Source organism: Chionomys nivalis, chromosome 24 (assembly GCF_950005125.1).
Source record: "Chionomys nivalis chromosome 24, mChiNiv1.1, whole genome shotgun sequence".
Lineage (NCBI taxonomy): Eukaryota > Metazoa > Chordata > Mammalia > Rodentia > Cricetidae > Chionomys > Chionomys nivalis.
In genome coordinates, this window is record NC_080109.1 from 38,539,633 (window position 1) to 38,554,991 (window position 15,359).

The window sequence follows — 15,359 nt, forward strand, 5'->3', positions numbered from 1 at the left end:
TCTAGCTGGAATAATATACTATCTCTTATTATAGATAGCCATTTTTTAAAATGCTGGAATCTATTATATCTGATTTGCTGATTACTTCACAAATTGTAGCACACTTTTACTTTTCAAGTATAATGTTTGTTGAAGTTTATTCTAATTTTTAAAAAATCCGAATTTATCACAATCCAAGGCCAGGGATCTCGAGATGAGGTAACTCTAACTCATGTCCAGACTCCTAGCAGACACCCGCCTTTCTCCGCCTGAGTTCCCATTGGCTTCCGGGGCCAGCCACTCTCCAGGACTAGCGCGGTTGCCGGACCAATCGGACTCTGCAACTCCCAGTACCTTGTTAGCGCCCCCTCGAAGCCCCGCCCACTCCCCACGAAGCTCCTCCCATCGCCCGCCCACTCACTCCGCGCGCGAGGGACCCTCGCGCGAAGCAGCCCCACCCACTCTTCCATCCGCTTGTGGAAGCTCCGCCCATTCTGCCGCCCGCTCCCCGGGGCTCCGCCCACTTTACCCGCCCGCACAGCTCCGCCCCCTCCTGCCAGCACCCCTGCTCCTTCCCTTCTTCCGTCGCCTCTACCTCTCCCCGCCCCCACAGCTGCCTTTCATTGGCTAAAAAGGCAAAACCGCGCGAGGATGCAGCAGAGCCTCAGTCTGATTGGCTAGAGGCTAAGCCGGGCCCCTTGTCATTGGCTGATACGAGAGACCAGCAAGAGTGGCTGTGCAGCGGGCGTGCGGCCGCTGCTTTGTTGCCGGAGGGGGCGGCGTTGGAAGTTGCAGGCTTGCGGTGCCAGCGTTCGCGGGGAGTGGGGTCGCGGCCGCTGCTATCGTCCCCCCGGTAGTCTTTGGCCAGTCCCCGCCCGACAGCAGCCATGAGCGGTGGCGTATACGGCGGAGGTGAGTGAGCGCGGCGGCGCCTCGGGGCTTGCGGGCCGGAACGACCGGCCCGGGTCTCTGGCCGCTTCCGTTTCCCTCCGGTCCCCGGCGGGCCCTTCCGGTCTTCTGCCGGTCCTTCCGGTCCCCTTACGGGCTACGGCCTCCCCGTCCCTTCGGACCCGGAGCTCGCGCGCCGTGGGCTCCCGGAGACGGCCTCGGGGGAGGGTCTTGTCGCTTCTTGCACCCGGGGCTCCGGGACCGGCGGGCTCTGATGCCAGTCACCGGGCACTCAGGGTCCCTTGCCGTACTGGTTCCGCCGCGCGTTGGTCCCCGGCAGATCGCGGAGCTTCCGGGCCCTCGGGTTGGACACTGGGTGCGAGTCGTACCCGGTGTTGCGGCTGCTGCTCCCGACCCTGCAGCAGCTGCTACAGACTAGACCTCGCTGCTGGTGTGTCCCGTGCCTAGATGATCGGAGCGCTGAGGTACACGCTGCTGTTCCCCTCCAGCTGGGCAGGAGCCTTTTCTAGACTGGCGATAACGAAGTCAGGGCTCCCACGTATTTGTCTTTCCATGTGTAACTGTTTAAGGACGCTTCTCTGCGTGGACGCTGACAGGAGATGGGGCTGCTGTTCTCCGCGCTAATGAAGAAAGTATTGAAAAAGTTAAACAAGCCAAAAATTAAAAGATTTCCTTTGTAGGTTGGGAGCAAATAGTTTCTGGGATGAGGAAAAGGCATTTCAGAGCGGCCGTTTCTTTCTCTGCTATGTGCCGGTAGCATACACCCAATAGTATCGGCACACACACTACAGATTTGTCTGTATTGAGTCAATAGATCAATGTCCACTAGTCCACTGGCGTGTAGGATTTGTATGAGTGAACCGTAGCTGTTTCTCTAGAAACTGTTAAGGTTCATGTCTTTTCCCTGCCTGGAAGTGTGGCAGTAATAATTACAGTTAGCCAATATTTATTGTGCTGCTTGTTTGTCAGAACTATTCGAAGCATTTTTATGCGTTAAAACATTGAAGACATTTACTCATTATAGAATCCTATGAGATAGGAAATATTAAGTACAGTTTACAAATTAGGAAACCGAGGCAGAGACGTTATTAAACTACCCAGTCTATTGGTCCCTTTCCTGTTCCTGTGATTAAACAAAGTAACCAAGCCCCATGACCAGGGCAATTTCTAGAAGGAAAAAAGTGCTTCAGCTTAGTCCAGAGGGAGAGCAGTCCGTTATGGCAGGCATGGTGGTAGGAGCCAAAATCTGTGAACTCACGTACTCAAACTCAGGCACGAAACGGAGAAAGCAAACTGGCTAACCAGGAATGACTGGACTTTAAAACTCAAAGCCTGTCCCCAGTGACTCCTTGCTACATCAAGACTCACACCTAAATCTCCCTCCAAAAGATTTAGATTTAGCGACCAGATGTTCAAATATCAGAGCTGATAGGAGACAGTTTTCATTGAAACAATTGCACGTGTGTTTCCTTGTAAAATAGGAGTTGCTCTAAACTGGAGGTCTAAATAGCTATGGGGTTTCTCTTTGGGTGCCTCTTTGTAGCTAGCACTAAACTGGCTGTTGTGGTTTATGGCTTTAGCTACTAGCGTTGTAGAAGAGCTTCTCCTAAGGCCTTAGCAATTGAATGATGGTAAATAGGATTAGCGTTTTCAATGTTGGGGAAATGAACCCTTTGACAAATGAGCACTGAAAAACCAAATGCATTATTCTAGGATGCCTGCTGTTTGTGGTGAAGCACTTGGAAAATGTAAATGGAGCTTTTTCTCCGAATTTGACTGAAAAAGTTTGCCAGCTTTCTTACTCAGCATTAAACTATCTCCTAATATCTGGAATGTGTAACTTCAGTGAGACCTTCATTTAATGCTTTTTATTTGGCCTGTATAATTACACTTTTAAGGTCTGATTCTCTATGCTTTTCTCCAGTTTTCATGTTGTGCTGAAATTCTTGATTACGTGAAACATAATTTCTTAAAATTGATTAAATGGTCCTCTGATTTGCTGGGCAGTTAGTGTGCTTGTGTGTGCATTTGGTTTGTTGTCGTTGCTGCCATCTGCGCCCTTCCTGTGCCTGGATAAATGGCCTCCGTGGGCTGTCTCAGCCTCGGGTTTCAGCTTTGATTTGGTGGTGGTAGGGTAACCGTACTTCTCGCCCCTGCCTTGTTCTAGTGAAATTAAAAGCTGGTGCCCCCCACCCAAGTTAAAAGTGTTCAGTTCAGATGCTGGGTTCTGTCTCCCTGGAGGTTGGAGTCTGAGCAGGCAGCCAAAGCTCTGCAGCGTCACAGCCCCGGATGCTCTCCCCACAGTCTTCTCTCTTAGGTTCTGGTAATAGTTCCCTCTTGTTTCCCAGCTCGAATGATTGCCAGGGCAATGGACGCTCCCTTCTGTTTGTCCTGTTTTATTTTTTTTCTGTTTGTCCTTTTATGCTGTGACTATAGAGGTTTATAAACAGTCACTTTAGTAAGGGAACTTACTACCTGTTCATGTACTGTGTCTTTCCTGGTTAAACCTCTACTGATAAACAGTACATTACTTGCCATATTTTAATTAATTAAGTAAATCTTGGCGGTAATTTAAAACTAGGTTCAAGCCAGACACGGTAGCACATGGTTTTAATCCCAGCACTTGGGAGTCAGAGACAGGTAGATGGATCTTGGTGAGTTCCAGGACAACTAGAATGTCATAGAGAGATCCTGCTTCAAAGCAGCAGCAAAAACTAGGTTCTAGCATATGAATGTAATAAATGTTTGCAGAGTTTTAAATATTCTATTTTATATATATATGTCCTTAACTTTCGTAGGACACTTAGAAGTTAGAAGAGGTAATTTTCTCTCTCTCTCTGTCTTTCCTTTTGTTTGCTTTGTTGAGACAGAGTTTCTCTGTGTAGCCCTGACTGCCTGGAACTAGTTCTGTAGACACTCTAGGTGGCCTGGAACTCAGAGATCTGTTTTCCTCTACTTCTGCCTCCCTCAGTGAGATTAAAGTATGTGTGTGTAATTGTCTTTTAGTCTCTTCAGCAATTCTCTTTTAATCTCTTCAGATGAAGTTGGCGCCCTTGTTTTCGACATTGGATCATATACAGTGAGGGCTGGCTATGCTGGCGAGGACTGCCCCAAGGTAAGAGCAGCGATAAGAATTACTTAGATAGGCAAGAATCGTCTGTGCAAAATTAAATCCAAGCAGAAACTCAAAGCAAAAATGACAGTAGACATTAGGAACCCTACCAACCGCCATGAAAGCAGGTGATTCTTCATGCCGTGTTTAACTCTCTAGGTTGATTTCCCCACGGCCATTGGTGTGGTGTTGGAGAGAGATGATGGAAGCACCATGATGGAAATAGATGGTGACAAAGGCAAACAGGGCGGCCCCACCTACTACATAGACACCAATGCCCTCCGCGTGCCCAGGGAGAACATGGAAGCCATCTCACCACTCAAGAATGGCATGGGTATGAATTTGATTGTAAATAGTGTTCACGGTCCTTTTAGATATAAAACAGTAACTGATGGGTATCAGGTGTTGTTTGTTTTAATTCCACAAAGAAACATTTTGGGTACTGAGAATACAAAGGTGTGTAAGAAGTGTTCTTTTCCTTAAGCTTGGTCAGGAGAGTTTGGTGATGCACAGAAAACTGTATACCGTATCCTGGGTAAGAGCTGTGTAGGCGTGGTCAGGAAACATGGTAGAGAGGAGGCGAGAGTTCATGCTAGTTTCCACAAAGGAGGTAGCCTTCTGAGTGTGACCAGCTGCTTTTCCTTGTCCTCTTTCTCTTCTGATCACCCGCTTGGTCTGTAGCAAGAATTGTTAAGTGTCTATTAAGCACCCCATTTATATTTGGGGCAGATCGGAGGCCCACCTGGAAGAACCAAAAAGAGATTTTCTGTGTAGGAAATGGTAGCGGCCTTTTCTGTAAAGTAGATTCTGTATTCAGGCATTGATTTAGACGTCACAGAAACAGGCTCTCCGTCTTAGAAGATGCTCATTCGTTCATCACCAGCTAAGCTTTGGTTCAGACTGTGACATTTCTGTTCTAGTTGAAGAATGGGATAGTTTCCAGGCCATTCTGGATCATACTTATAAGATGCATGTCAAATCCGAAGCCAGCCTGCATCCTGTTCTCATGTCGGAAGCACCGGTGAGACCCACTGTCCTTTTTCTTCTTTTACTTCCCACTCACTTGAAGATTTTCTTTTCCTTTCTTTTTAAAAATGAATTCATTAATTTATCATGAGCACATACGTAGGTGCTCATGTGCCAGCACACATGTCAAAGTCAGATAACCTGAAGGCATAGTTCTCTCCACCATGTGGACCCCAGGGATCTAACGAGGGTTACCAGGCTTGGTGGCTGAAGCCTGCTGAGCCTTCTTGCTGGTCCTGCTTTTAAAGAGTCAACGAAATTCACATTTGGAATTTGGGGAAAGCTTAATTTTTATTATGATTAAAACATTTCAGCAAATGAAATAATTGGCTTTGTTTGTGAATACTAGTTACAAGAGGGATGTTTTAAAATTCATATTTAGGATTTTGGTTACCAGATTTAATATCTCATAATACTTTTGTTTTTAGAATCTTGATTTTCCTGTGATTTGAAAAGTCTTTATTTCTAGAACTCATAGCAGCTGACAGTTTTACCTGTTTAATAATAGAGTTTAGTTTATGATTTATTAAAAAAGGTAGTTTTTAACATTATTTCTTGCCAGTATGGCATGGAGTGGTCCGTGCTGTAATGACTGCACAGTGAATAATCGGGTCCCTCCCTCCTGCAGTGGAACACAAGGGCCAAGAGGGAGAAGCTGACAGAGCTGATGTTCGAGCACTACGGCATCCCCGCGTTCTTCCTGTGCAAGACTGCGGTTTTGACGGCGTATCCTCCCCGTGGGTTTCTCTGTCTGTGCACTCACTAGTGAGGAAGTGCTCCTCCTTCTAGCTTCTTACCCTGAGTAGTTTTAAACTTTTCCCTGTTCTTGACATATAGTCATTGTACATTGTACACAATCTCCTTCAAATATATTCTGTACCTGAACCATTTGTACCTGCCTTGGCTTCTTAGACTCCCCTGCCTGCTCTAATAGTCTCCCTTCTTTCCTTTTCCATTCTGCCTTCCAGGTGTGTGTGTGAGAGAGAGAGAGAGAGAGAGACAGAGAGAGACAAGAGAGAGAGTATGTGCGTGCACGTGTGTGTATGTACGTGCTCAAATGCATGTGTTTTTAATGTATCTGAAGAAATCTTAGACTTGTAAATTAACATTGAACATGCAGCATCTGCTTGTCTTGTCTCATGTAATTTGATCTCCAGTTTTCAAGCAAGCAAGCAGGATTATTTCATTCCTTGCAGCTAAACAAAGCTTGAGTGTGTGTAGACCACATTTTCTTCATGTTAATGGACACCTAGTCTGACTTTATGACCTGGCTGTTGCAAGTAGTTCTGTGATGAGCGCGGGCATGCAGGTTTCTCTCTATGTTGACTTAGTTCTTTTGGCATAGACCTAGTAGGTTTAAATGGAGACTAAGTAAATTTTTAATTTTTTGAGGACCTTCTTTACTGATTTTCATAGTGACTGAACTAATTTACATTACCACTAGCAATGAATTCTCCTTTCCCACACCCTCATCAGCCTCTGTTGTCTGTTCTTTTGCTGGTAACCATTTTGATTAGGGTGAAATGAAATCTCATTGTGGTTTTAATTTGTATTTTTGTGGTAGCTTTAAGGGTGTTGAGCATTTTCTCTGGTGTATTGGCTGTTGGTAATCCATCTTCAAGAGCTATGTATTCATTTCATTAGGCCATTATTGATTAGGTTGCTTGTCTTTGGTCTAGTGTTTTGAGTTAGGTATGTGTTCTAGATAGTAGTCCTTTGTCTGATGTGTAGCAGCAGAGTGCAGTTTCTGTAGGCTGTTGTGCCCTTCTGGACTCTCTGAAATCATTGTTTGTTGAGTCAGGATGGTTTTGTGTGTTCCTTCTCTTCTCTGCCATGAGACTGCTGAACTTAGTTATTTCTGCAGCCGCCCGCCATGTTCTCTTTCATCCTGTACTTCCTACTTGTCCCTACTCCACCTACATCCTCCCCAGGTTACTATTGGAGCCCTAGGATAGGTTGGGTGGACTCCCCTTTATCCTTCCAGACATCCCTGTTGTAGGAGGCTGCTAGTTAGTTGCTGGCTGCTCAGCCCCAAAATAACCACAGTGTAAATGATAATGTCTGTTTAAAGAACTGACTTACATTATCAGAGCCAGCTTTTTATAATCATCACTATCCTTGGCGCCTTGATGCTTTATTTTCCTCAATGCTTTAAACTAGATTTGCTAATGGTCGTTCTACTGGGCTGATTTTGGACAGTGGAGCCACCCACACCACAGCAATTCCAGTCCATGACGGCTATGTCCTTCAACAAGGTAACTACTTAATGAGTGCACGAGATGACTTTCCCTGTGAGGACACAGATAATGAAGACAGGCTAGGAATTCTGTTGGAGCCCTTTCATTCCCAAGACATATTTTAAATGAATGCATGACTATTCTTTGAAAGGATAGTTTGGTTAATTCTACTAAAAGAAACCTATTCATATGTAAATATATTCACAGTCCTAAGGAATTCATACTTTTGGCATCTTCAACCTTGTTTGATCTGATTCTCAGGCATTGTGAAATCCCCTCTTGCTGGAGACTTTATTACCATGCAGTGCAGAGAACTCTTCCAGGAGATGAACATAGAACTTATTCCTCCGTATATGATTGCATCAAAAGTAAGCAGCACGTGAAGTTTCTTAGTGAGACCTGCCTTCCACTTCTGCTACTGTCGTGAGTCTCTTAATTATCATGTGCTCTGGGTGTTCTCAGGAGGCTGTTCGGGAAGGTTCTCCAGCAAACTGGAAAAGAAAAGAGAAGTTGCCGCAGGTTACAAGGTCTTGGCACAATTACATGTGCAATGTAAGTAATCCGTATTGTCTTTACAAATAAAGTGCTGATTCTAAACTGTGTTTTTAATATCTGAAAACATAAGTAGTTTGGAGTGGGGAACACTTTTAATATTTTTGAAGCAGTCCCTACAGACTACTACTGCTTAGCAGTTTGAAGGCATGGAAGAGGTTTTTGGTTTTAGGGTAGAAACAAGCATACTATTTTATAGTTTTTGTTATTAAGATGCTTTTATTTATTTATTTATTTATTTTGGTTTTTCGAGACAGGGTTTCTCTGTGGTTTTGGAGCCTGTCCTGGAACTAGCTCTTGTAGACCAGGCTGGTCTTGAACTCACAGAGATCCGCCTACCTCTGCCTCCTGAGTGCTGGGATTAAAGGCGTGCGCCACCACTGCCCGGCATTAAGATGCTTTTAGCAAGGTAATGGTGGCACATCACAGGCAAATCTCTGTGAGTTCAAGACCAGCCTTGCCTATAGAGTGAGTTCCAAAACAGCCAGCACTACACAGAAAAACCTTGTCTCAAAAACCAAATAGAATAAAAAGGGGGGGAAAGATGCTTTTAGTTTGCATAGAACTTAGTTTATTTTAGGTATGATTTCTTCTCCAGCATTAATCAGACATGCAGAAGTATATCTCACTGCTTCAACAATGAGCCAGTGAGACTTTTTACTGAAACAGTGTCTGAATGTGTGGACCTATGTGGGGGAGAGGTTAGTACCTTTGCTGTTCCATAGGTACATACTAATTTCTAGCAAAAGGATATGAAAGACATAATTGACTAAGTGTATTTTGCGAGCATGTTGCACCCAGTGTTGTATGTGTTAGAACGTGTCCTAAGGATCCTGTGTTGACGTCAGACAGGGTTTTCCCATATCAGCCTGTAGGCTATGTTCATCTCACAGCAGTCACGAGAAATTTCTGTATGAGTGTGACGTGTTTGCATGTCACAAATGCAGGGGAGAAAATCTTTTAAAAATTCAAAGAATTTTTAAGGAAAAGAATGATGTTCTGAAGCTGGTTTAGTTTGGTGGGGCAGTGGTACAGGTTCTTGCTTGTTTTTAATCTTTTCATTATTTCATAAATAAAAATTATAATTGATATGTATTTCAATTGTGTAGTTACAACTATAGAAATGAATTAAATTTGTGCTATAAATTGTAAATCCCAGGTAACTGTTGATGCCGTCTTTGGTAGAGTTTCACTCTTGAAATGACTCACCCGAATGAAGCTGGTCTGCTGTCACGGAGCAGACTCACAGAGAGCAGGTCGCACAGCAGATCTCAACCTTGTTTCTTACCTTCTGTCCACAGTGCGTCATCCAGGATTTTCAAGCTTCAGTTCTTCAAGTGTCAGACTCCACCTACGACGAACAGTATGTTTTCTATGGGACTGACCGTCCTTCAGAAATAGGGCTCTTGTGGGTTTGGCCTAAAGACATAGAGTACATTCTGATACTCTGCTCTTAGGTGTTTGCTCTGACTTCACACAGATTGGTAACTCCTTATAGGTGGTTTATCATTTGAACAGCGTTGTTCTGCTTTCTGTGAAATGCTATTTGCTGTTTGCAGAGTGGCTGCGCAGATGCCAACTGTCCACTACGAATTCCCCAACGGTTACAACTGTGATTTTGGTGCAGAACGGCTAAAAATTCCTGAAGGATTATTTGACCCTTCCAATGTAAAGGTGTGAGGCCAGTTTCTCAAAATTTTATCTGACTTTCCTGAATTCATATAAATAGATACATACTTATGACCCTTTCATAAAAGATGCAGCTTTTCCTCTGTGGAGAATTTACAGGATCATAGCCTACATTAGACTAAATTCGACAATGGGGATTTCCCATGTGAATACTTGCACTCTTGTTCCAGGGATTATCCGGGAACACAATGCTGGGAGTCAGTCATGTCGTTACTACAAGTGTTGGAATGTGTGACATTGACATCAGACCGGTAAGTGCCAGGCTCCTGTTCCTGTCTTATGGCAGTGAAATGCCCCAGACGAGGTCTGCAGCTTTGAGTTTGATGATAACTATGTGTAACAAGATGGACACTGGGAAGGATTGTAGGACCAGCAATGCCCAGTGCTGCTGACACTCAGCTCAGCTCAGCTCCTGAATCGCACTCTCCTTTCTGTGAACGTGGTTTGTGGCTGCTGTCCTGGACGGAGTAGATTCCTAGAACATTTCCATCCTCACAGAGTTTCTTTGGACATTGCTGCTCCAGATTTCCTAAAATGTCGTAAATCAAAGTTCATATAAATTGGTTATTTCTCTTGACATCTGCTTGTATTATTCAGAAAGGTATTTTAAAGTATGTGACTTTTACATGGATTGTATTAGATAATTTTTGTATTTGTTCTGCTATGTCAGGTGTTAAACTATTGATATGCTATATTGACTTAATTATATACTATATTCATTTAGATTAGTTAGAATTTATTAAGCTCTAGATTTATTTCATAATCTCCTTAATCTACACCCACATCCTATCTAAAGTATGGTGTGAATAGATGTGAGTGTATACAACATATTCACATCTGAAGTGTGGTGTGAATAGATGTGAGTGTATACAACATATTCACAGAGGACCTTGAGTGGCCATGACCTAACAACCTCTACCACTTCTAAAACGGGGTGTTAGTACAGAATTTAAAAAATTATTTTTTGTGTGTTATATGTGGTGTCACATGTGTGTTATATATGACTGTCACATGGGTTCCAGAAGTCAAACTCATGTGTCCAAATGTGTGCAGAAGTACCTGTAATCCACTGAGCTGTTTTTCTCCTCCAAGTTTTGAAATTTTTTTTTTTTTTTTTTTGTGGAAGGTCACTTCAGGGCGGGCAGGGAATTAAATACATTTGCAAGAATGGGACTGTTTGTACTGAGATTGTTTTCTGTTTACTTAAAGTTAGCAGATGGGGCCAAATTTTTGTTTTTCTGTTTCAAAATTTAGGTGATTTAGATGCTTTGAGTAGGTTCTAAAACTAAGAAAATAGCCAATTAGAAGAGAAGGCTGACATTTACGTTTTGATAAATACATGCAAATTTGGAGTAAATATATCCCTATGAATATGAAGTTGTTTTACTTGGGAGGCTCAGCCTGTGTTCTAAAACAGTTGTAACATCCCTGTTACAAAGAGAAAGAGCAAAGAGTATCCTGCCGTGACTTCCAGATGACCAAAGATGAGGGCTAGTATAAAATGGACCTTTGGGCTGGCAAGATGGGTCAGTGTGTAAAGGTGCTTGCTACCAAAGCCTGATGACCTGAATTTGACCTCCAGAACCCACAGGCCGGAAGAAGAACCACTTCCCACAAGTGTCCTCTAATTGCACGCGCGTGTGCGCGCGCACACACACACACCCAGACACAAACCCAAATAAATGGGAAAACAATGAGGTTAGTAGCTGGGTCCAACTCCTAGCAACAAGCAGTACTATGGGGTTGTTAGAAACATTTGGAAATGATTGTTTCTCTTCTAGGGTCTCTACGGCAGTGTGATTGTAGCAGGAGGAAACACGCTAATACAGAGTTTCACCGACAGGCTAAATAGAGAGCTTTCTCAGAAAACTCCCCCAGTAAGTGCTTTTCTGTTCTTTGTGTTATTTAGTTATGTCCATTCTCACTGAGAGGAATTTAATAGATAATTGTGGGCCTTTACAGTATGAGTAATAGCTATTATAACCAAAATGTCCTACATTGGTTCCTCTTCTAGTACTTGAATCTATTTAATGTTTGTGTGTGCTGTGTGCACATGTGTGGGTGTATTCACCCTGTGTGTATGTCTGGAGACCACAGGTCAAATTAGTTATTTTCTATCTCTCCACCTTATTCACACACACACATCCACATATAGGTGTGCACACGTGAACATGCACTCCATATACTCACAGGGCACACGGTGGTCATTTTCAGGAGAGGAGAATCTGGAGAAGTAGTTCACAGCACATAATAATGCCAGGTATAATATGCTTAAAGGGTGTTGGGTGTGTCTGTAGAAAATGTCTGGCTTTGGCTGCTCGTGTTTTCCGTGTGCTGTATGTTTAGTTAGTGCTCTTTGGGTGTTGATGCACTGCCGTGGTTGACATCTGCCTTTAGCATACTGCATTGTGGGAGATGATGCTCTAGGGCCGTGGTTCTCAACCTTCCTAATGATGTGACCCTAACACAGTCCCTCATGTTGTGTTGACCCCCAACCATAAAATTATTTTTGTTGCTACTTCGTAACTGTAATCTTGCTACTGCTATGAATTGTAATATGAGTATTTGATATGAAGGCTGTCTGATGTGTGATCCCTGTAAAAGGGTCATTTGACCCCAAAGGGGTCTTGACCAGGTTGAGAATCACAACTAGTCAAGGGGAACAAGCAGTAGTTTTTCTGACCGTTGGATTTCATAGGATACCCACAAATATAACTATAGGAATGAATGGTCCAAGGTCTCTCAAAGAGTAATTTAGGAACTGCAGGTATGGTTCAGCCTCACCTGCATAAACTCAGTAGAGGAGTGAAGTTTCCAGAACCAACATTGAGAAGCTCACGCCTCCTGTAACTCCAGTTCCAGGACATCCAGTACCCTCTCTGGCCTCTTCAGGCAACTGTACTCATGTGAACATACCCTCACTCAGGCATACACATAATTACAGTAATAAAATGAGGGTTATTTTTTCTTTTTTAAGAGTAATTTAGATACTTTTGTCCTTAACAGACACTTGTACCGACACAGGTACAGGTGGTACTATGCTCTACTCCACCGCAGTTATTTCTCTGAAAATGCTCCACATATATGTGGTGTATGGCGCGTGTCTCGCATGGAAATTATCCCCAGAGGCAGATTTCTAGGGAGCGGGGGAAAGTCCCTTATTATAGAAAGTGAGATAAATACAGACTGAACCAGGCCTGGTGGTATAGCCACTGGGAGGCAGAAGCACGGCTACACCATGTTCAACACAGAAGCACTGAGTTATGGCTGTATCGCGTTCAGAACAGAAACACTGAGTTATGGTTATACCGCGTTCAGAACAGAAATACTAAGTTATGGCTATACTGCCTTCAGAACAGAAGCACTGAGTTATTAGTTTTTTGAGATGGGGCAAGCATTGTCCTATTGAAGTGCATGCTTGCTTAACTCAGCATTCTGCCCCCCGCCCCCATCAGCCTGAATGCTGGGGTTGCAGCTATGAGCTACCCTGCTGGGCAGAAGTACTGATTTGGAAGACAGGCAATGTAAATCTGTCACTTTGATGGGGAGAGTCGAGATGCAGGCACTCGGGGTGGTGGGGACTCAGCGAGAATGACATCTGGTGTGGCATCTTTTGAAGTGCGTGTGTGTATGAAGTTTTTGTTTTTATTGCCCTGTCAGTTTGTTATGTTTAACAGTTAAGGAGTTACACACACAAATTCTGCCTTTACATCTCTAAATGAGATGACAAAGTAACAGTGCCAGTGTTTAAAGGAGCATCGTAAGACATTTTTAGTGGAGCTGTTCAAGGGAAGGACTCCAAGCTCTACCTAATCTCTTCCTTCATTGCTGCGGAAGTGAAAAGGCACAGGGGAGTGACATGCTGAGGGCATTCAGACAAGCTATGGACAGTGAGTTAGAGCTCCGATTTCAGTTCAGTCCAGTTTTTCCTACCTGGCGAGGTGCCGCATGCCTGTATTTGCTCAGTTGAGTTACACAGTTCATTTTCTCACCTTGTATTCATTAAGACCTTTCCTGTGTCAACTATTAGCTTAGCTACCTGATACCATGTAAAGTTACTGGTTTCCCCTTTTTGTGTGTGTGTGTGTGTGTGCGTGTATGTGAGAGGGAGGGCTGTTGGTGGCTGTGCCCAGTGGAGGCCAGCTAGCTAGCCCTGGCTGTAGACCAGACTGGCCTGAAACTCAGAGATGTTCTTGTCAGTGTGTCCCAAGTGCTGGGATTAAGTGTTGGTGCCAGCATGGCCATGGAGGTTTCTCAGCACCCAAGTCCCAGGCTGGCTGTCGTGGCTGTTCTAATATCCCAATGCTTCCTCTGTTGTAGAGCATGCGGTTGAAACTGATTGCAAACAACACGACGGTGGAACGGAGGTTTAGTTCATGGATTGGAGGCTCCATTTTGGCATCTTTGGTAAGTAGACAAACTGCTTTATAAGAATAGAGTTGAGAGGGGGGTTGATTGATGTGCAGCAGTTTATGAAGAGAGTGTTAGTTATCATCTGAAAACACACCATCTTTTTACCTGTCAGGGCTCAATAATACTTTTAATATTTATTCTGTACTGATAAAAATCTGTTTGGCACTATTAGTAGCCTTCCATGATTCCCATTTTTTCCTAGAACAGCACTGTGGTTTTTCTGGTAATGGTTTATTTATGATAACATTGAGCCATATATAAGCAGAAATTTTCTTTACAAAATGATTTGATTTAAATATGCCATTAAATGCTAAATTTAATAATATAGTGAGAATTTCAGTGCTTCATTGACCTTTACATTTAAAACTGACAGATGGATGAATGGAGGACCTGGTGGGACTATCTGCTTAAATACATTGTGTATAATGACGTCCCCCCCTTTACCAACCTCAGGCTGGCCTCCAACCTGCAGTCTTCTTCCTCAGCCTCCAGAGTGCTGGGCTACAGGTGTGCACCGTCACACTTGACACCTTATGAGTGGACATTTGCCAGTCTACACAGACTCTCCCTGTTCAGGGAGGCAGCTGTAATACCTCTTTTGGCACTGGGCAGGCCTAGGTGTAGTGCATTTAGTTTAAGCCATTCCCTTTGGAAGTTTGGTTGTTACCCAAGTCCTGATGAGATTGTCAAGAGCTGGCTGTGGGCAGGGAGATGGCTGCTGGGTCTTGACGGAAGGCCACCGTGAGTCAGGAGATTGTGTCTCAGGCTAGACTAGAGCTTTCCCTTCTTCCTCCTAAGAGCTGAGATAACTGACGTGGGCCTAATGACTGCCTTAGGGCGCTTTGTCACGTTTTCTAAGCAGTCTCTGGCCGTCTTAGAGGAAGGTAGGAGGAATAGGGGACAGTAGTATTTTGGAGGAGGAATTTTAATAGTTCAGTAGTTGTTAAAAGCCGTGCCTTCTAATAAAGGGTGGGCATAATGGAATGTTGCTTTCTGTCTCACAGGGCACCTTTCAGCAGATGTGGATTTCCAAACAGGAGTATGAAGAAGGAGGGAAGCAGTGTGTAGAACGAAAATGCCCTTGAGGGCTCCACCCTGCCTGCCGCCACCTCATGTCTGTAGCTTTAGTACACTCAGGAAAAGACGACCATCTTTTGTAGAATGTTTATACATGTTTGCATATTTCAATGTCCACTTAAATTTTTTAAGGCTTTAACTGGCTCTATAAATTAAAATGAGTTTGTGCTTTCCTTGAAATGCACTTATTCTTATTACAGGCATTTTATAATTTTGTATGAATGTCTATTTTCTCTAAATATTTTGCTTTCAGTAAGTACTTTCCAGCTCTCCTGTGGGTTGGTGGAGTTACTTTTTACTGACTAGTAAAAGTCACTGCCTATGCTTTTTACCTTAGGCTTACAAAACTAAATAAAAATCACCAC

At 43.7% G+C, this 15,359-nt stretch overlaps 1 protein-coding gene across 2 annotated transcripts; it reads left to right on the forward strand.

The window, feature by feature from the left end:
• Positions 1-707: 707 nt before the first annotated feature.
• Positions 708-15,344, forward strand: Actl6a (actin like 6A). Of its 2 annotated transcripts, none has more exons than XM_057756962.1 (14): positions 708-891; positions 3,927-4,003; positions 4,160-4,334; positions 4,921-5,021; positions 5,655-5,752; positions 7,187-7,281; positions 7,525-7,631; positions 7,726-7,815; positions 9,117-9,178; positions 9,375-9,489; positions 9,675-9,755; positions 11,286-11,381; positions 13,825-13,911; positions 14,922-15,344. In XM_057756962.1, exons 1-14 carry the CDS (start codon positions 867-869, stop codon positions 15,000-15,002), a joined length of 1,290 nt encoding a protein of 429 aa, XP_057612945.1. In that variant the 5' UTR covers positions 708-866; the 3' UTR covers positions 15,003-15,344. The 2 variants fall into 2 exon arrangements, with proteins under 2 accessions (XP_057612945.1, XP_057612946.1); XM_057756963.1 differs by lacking the exon at positions 708-891 and adding an exon at positions 1,015-1,352.
• The last annotated feature ends 15 nt before the right edge of the window (positions 15,345-15,359 follow it).

Excerpts from the sequence above, each read along its gene's own strand:
- Actl6a (XM_057756962.1), top strand. The coding sequence starts at position 867 with ATGAGCGGTGGCGTATACGGCGGAG. Across the intron at positions 7,282-7,524 it reads CGGCTATGTCCTTCAACAAG|GCATTGTGAAATCCCCTCTT; the intron begins GTAACTACTTAA and ends TCTGATTCTCAG. Across the intron at positions 13,912-14,921 it reads GCTCCATTTTGGCATCTTTG|GGCACCTTTCAGCAGATGTG; the intron begins GTAAGTAGACAA and ends TCTGTCTCACAG.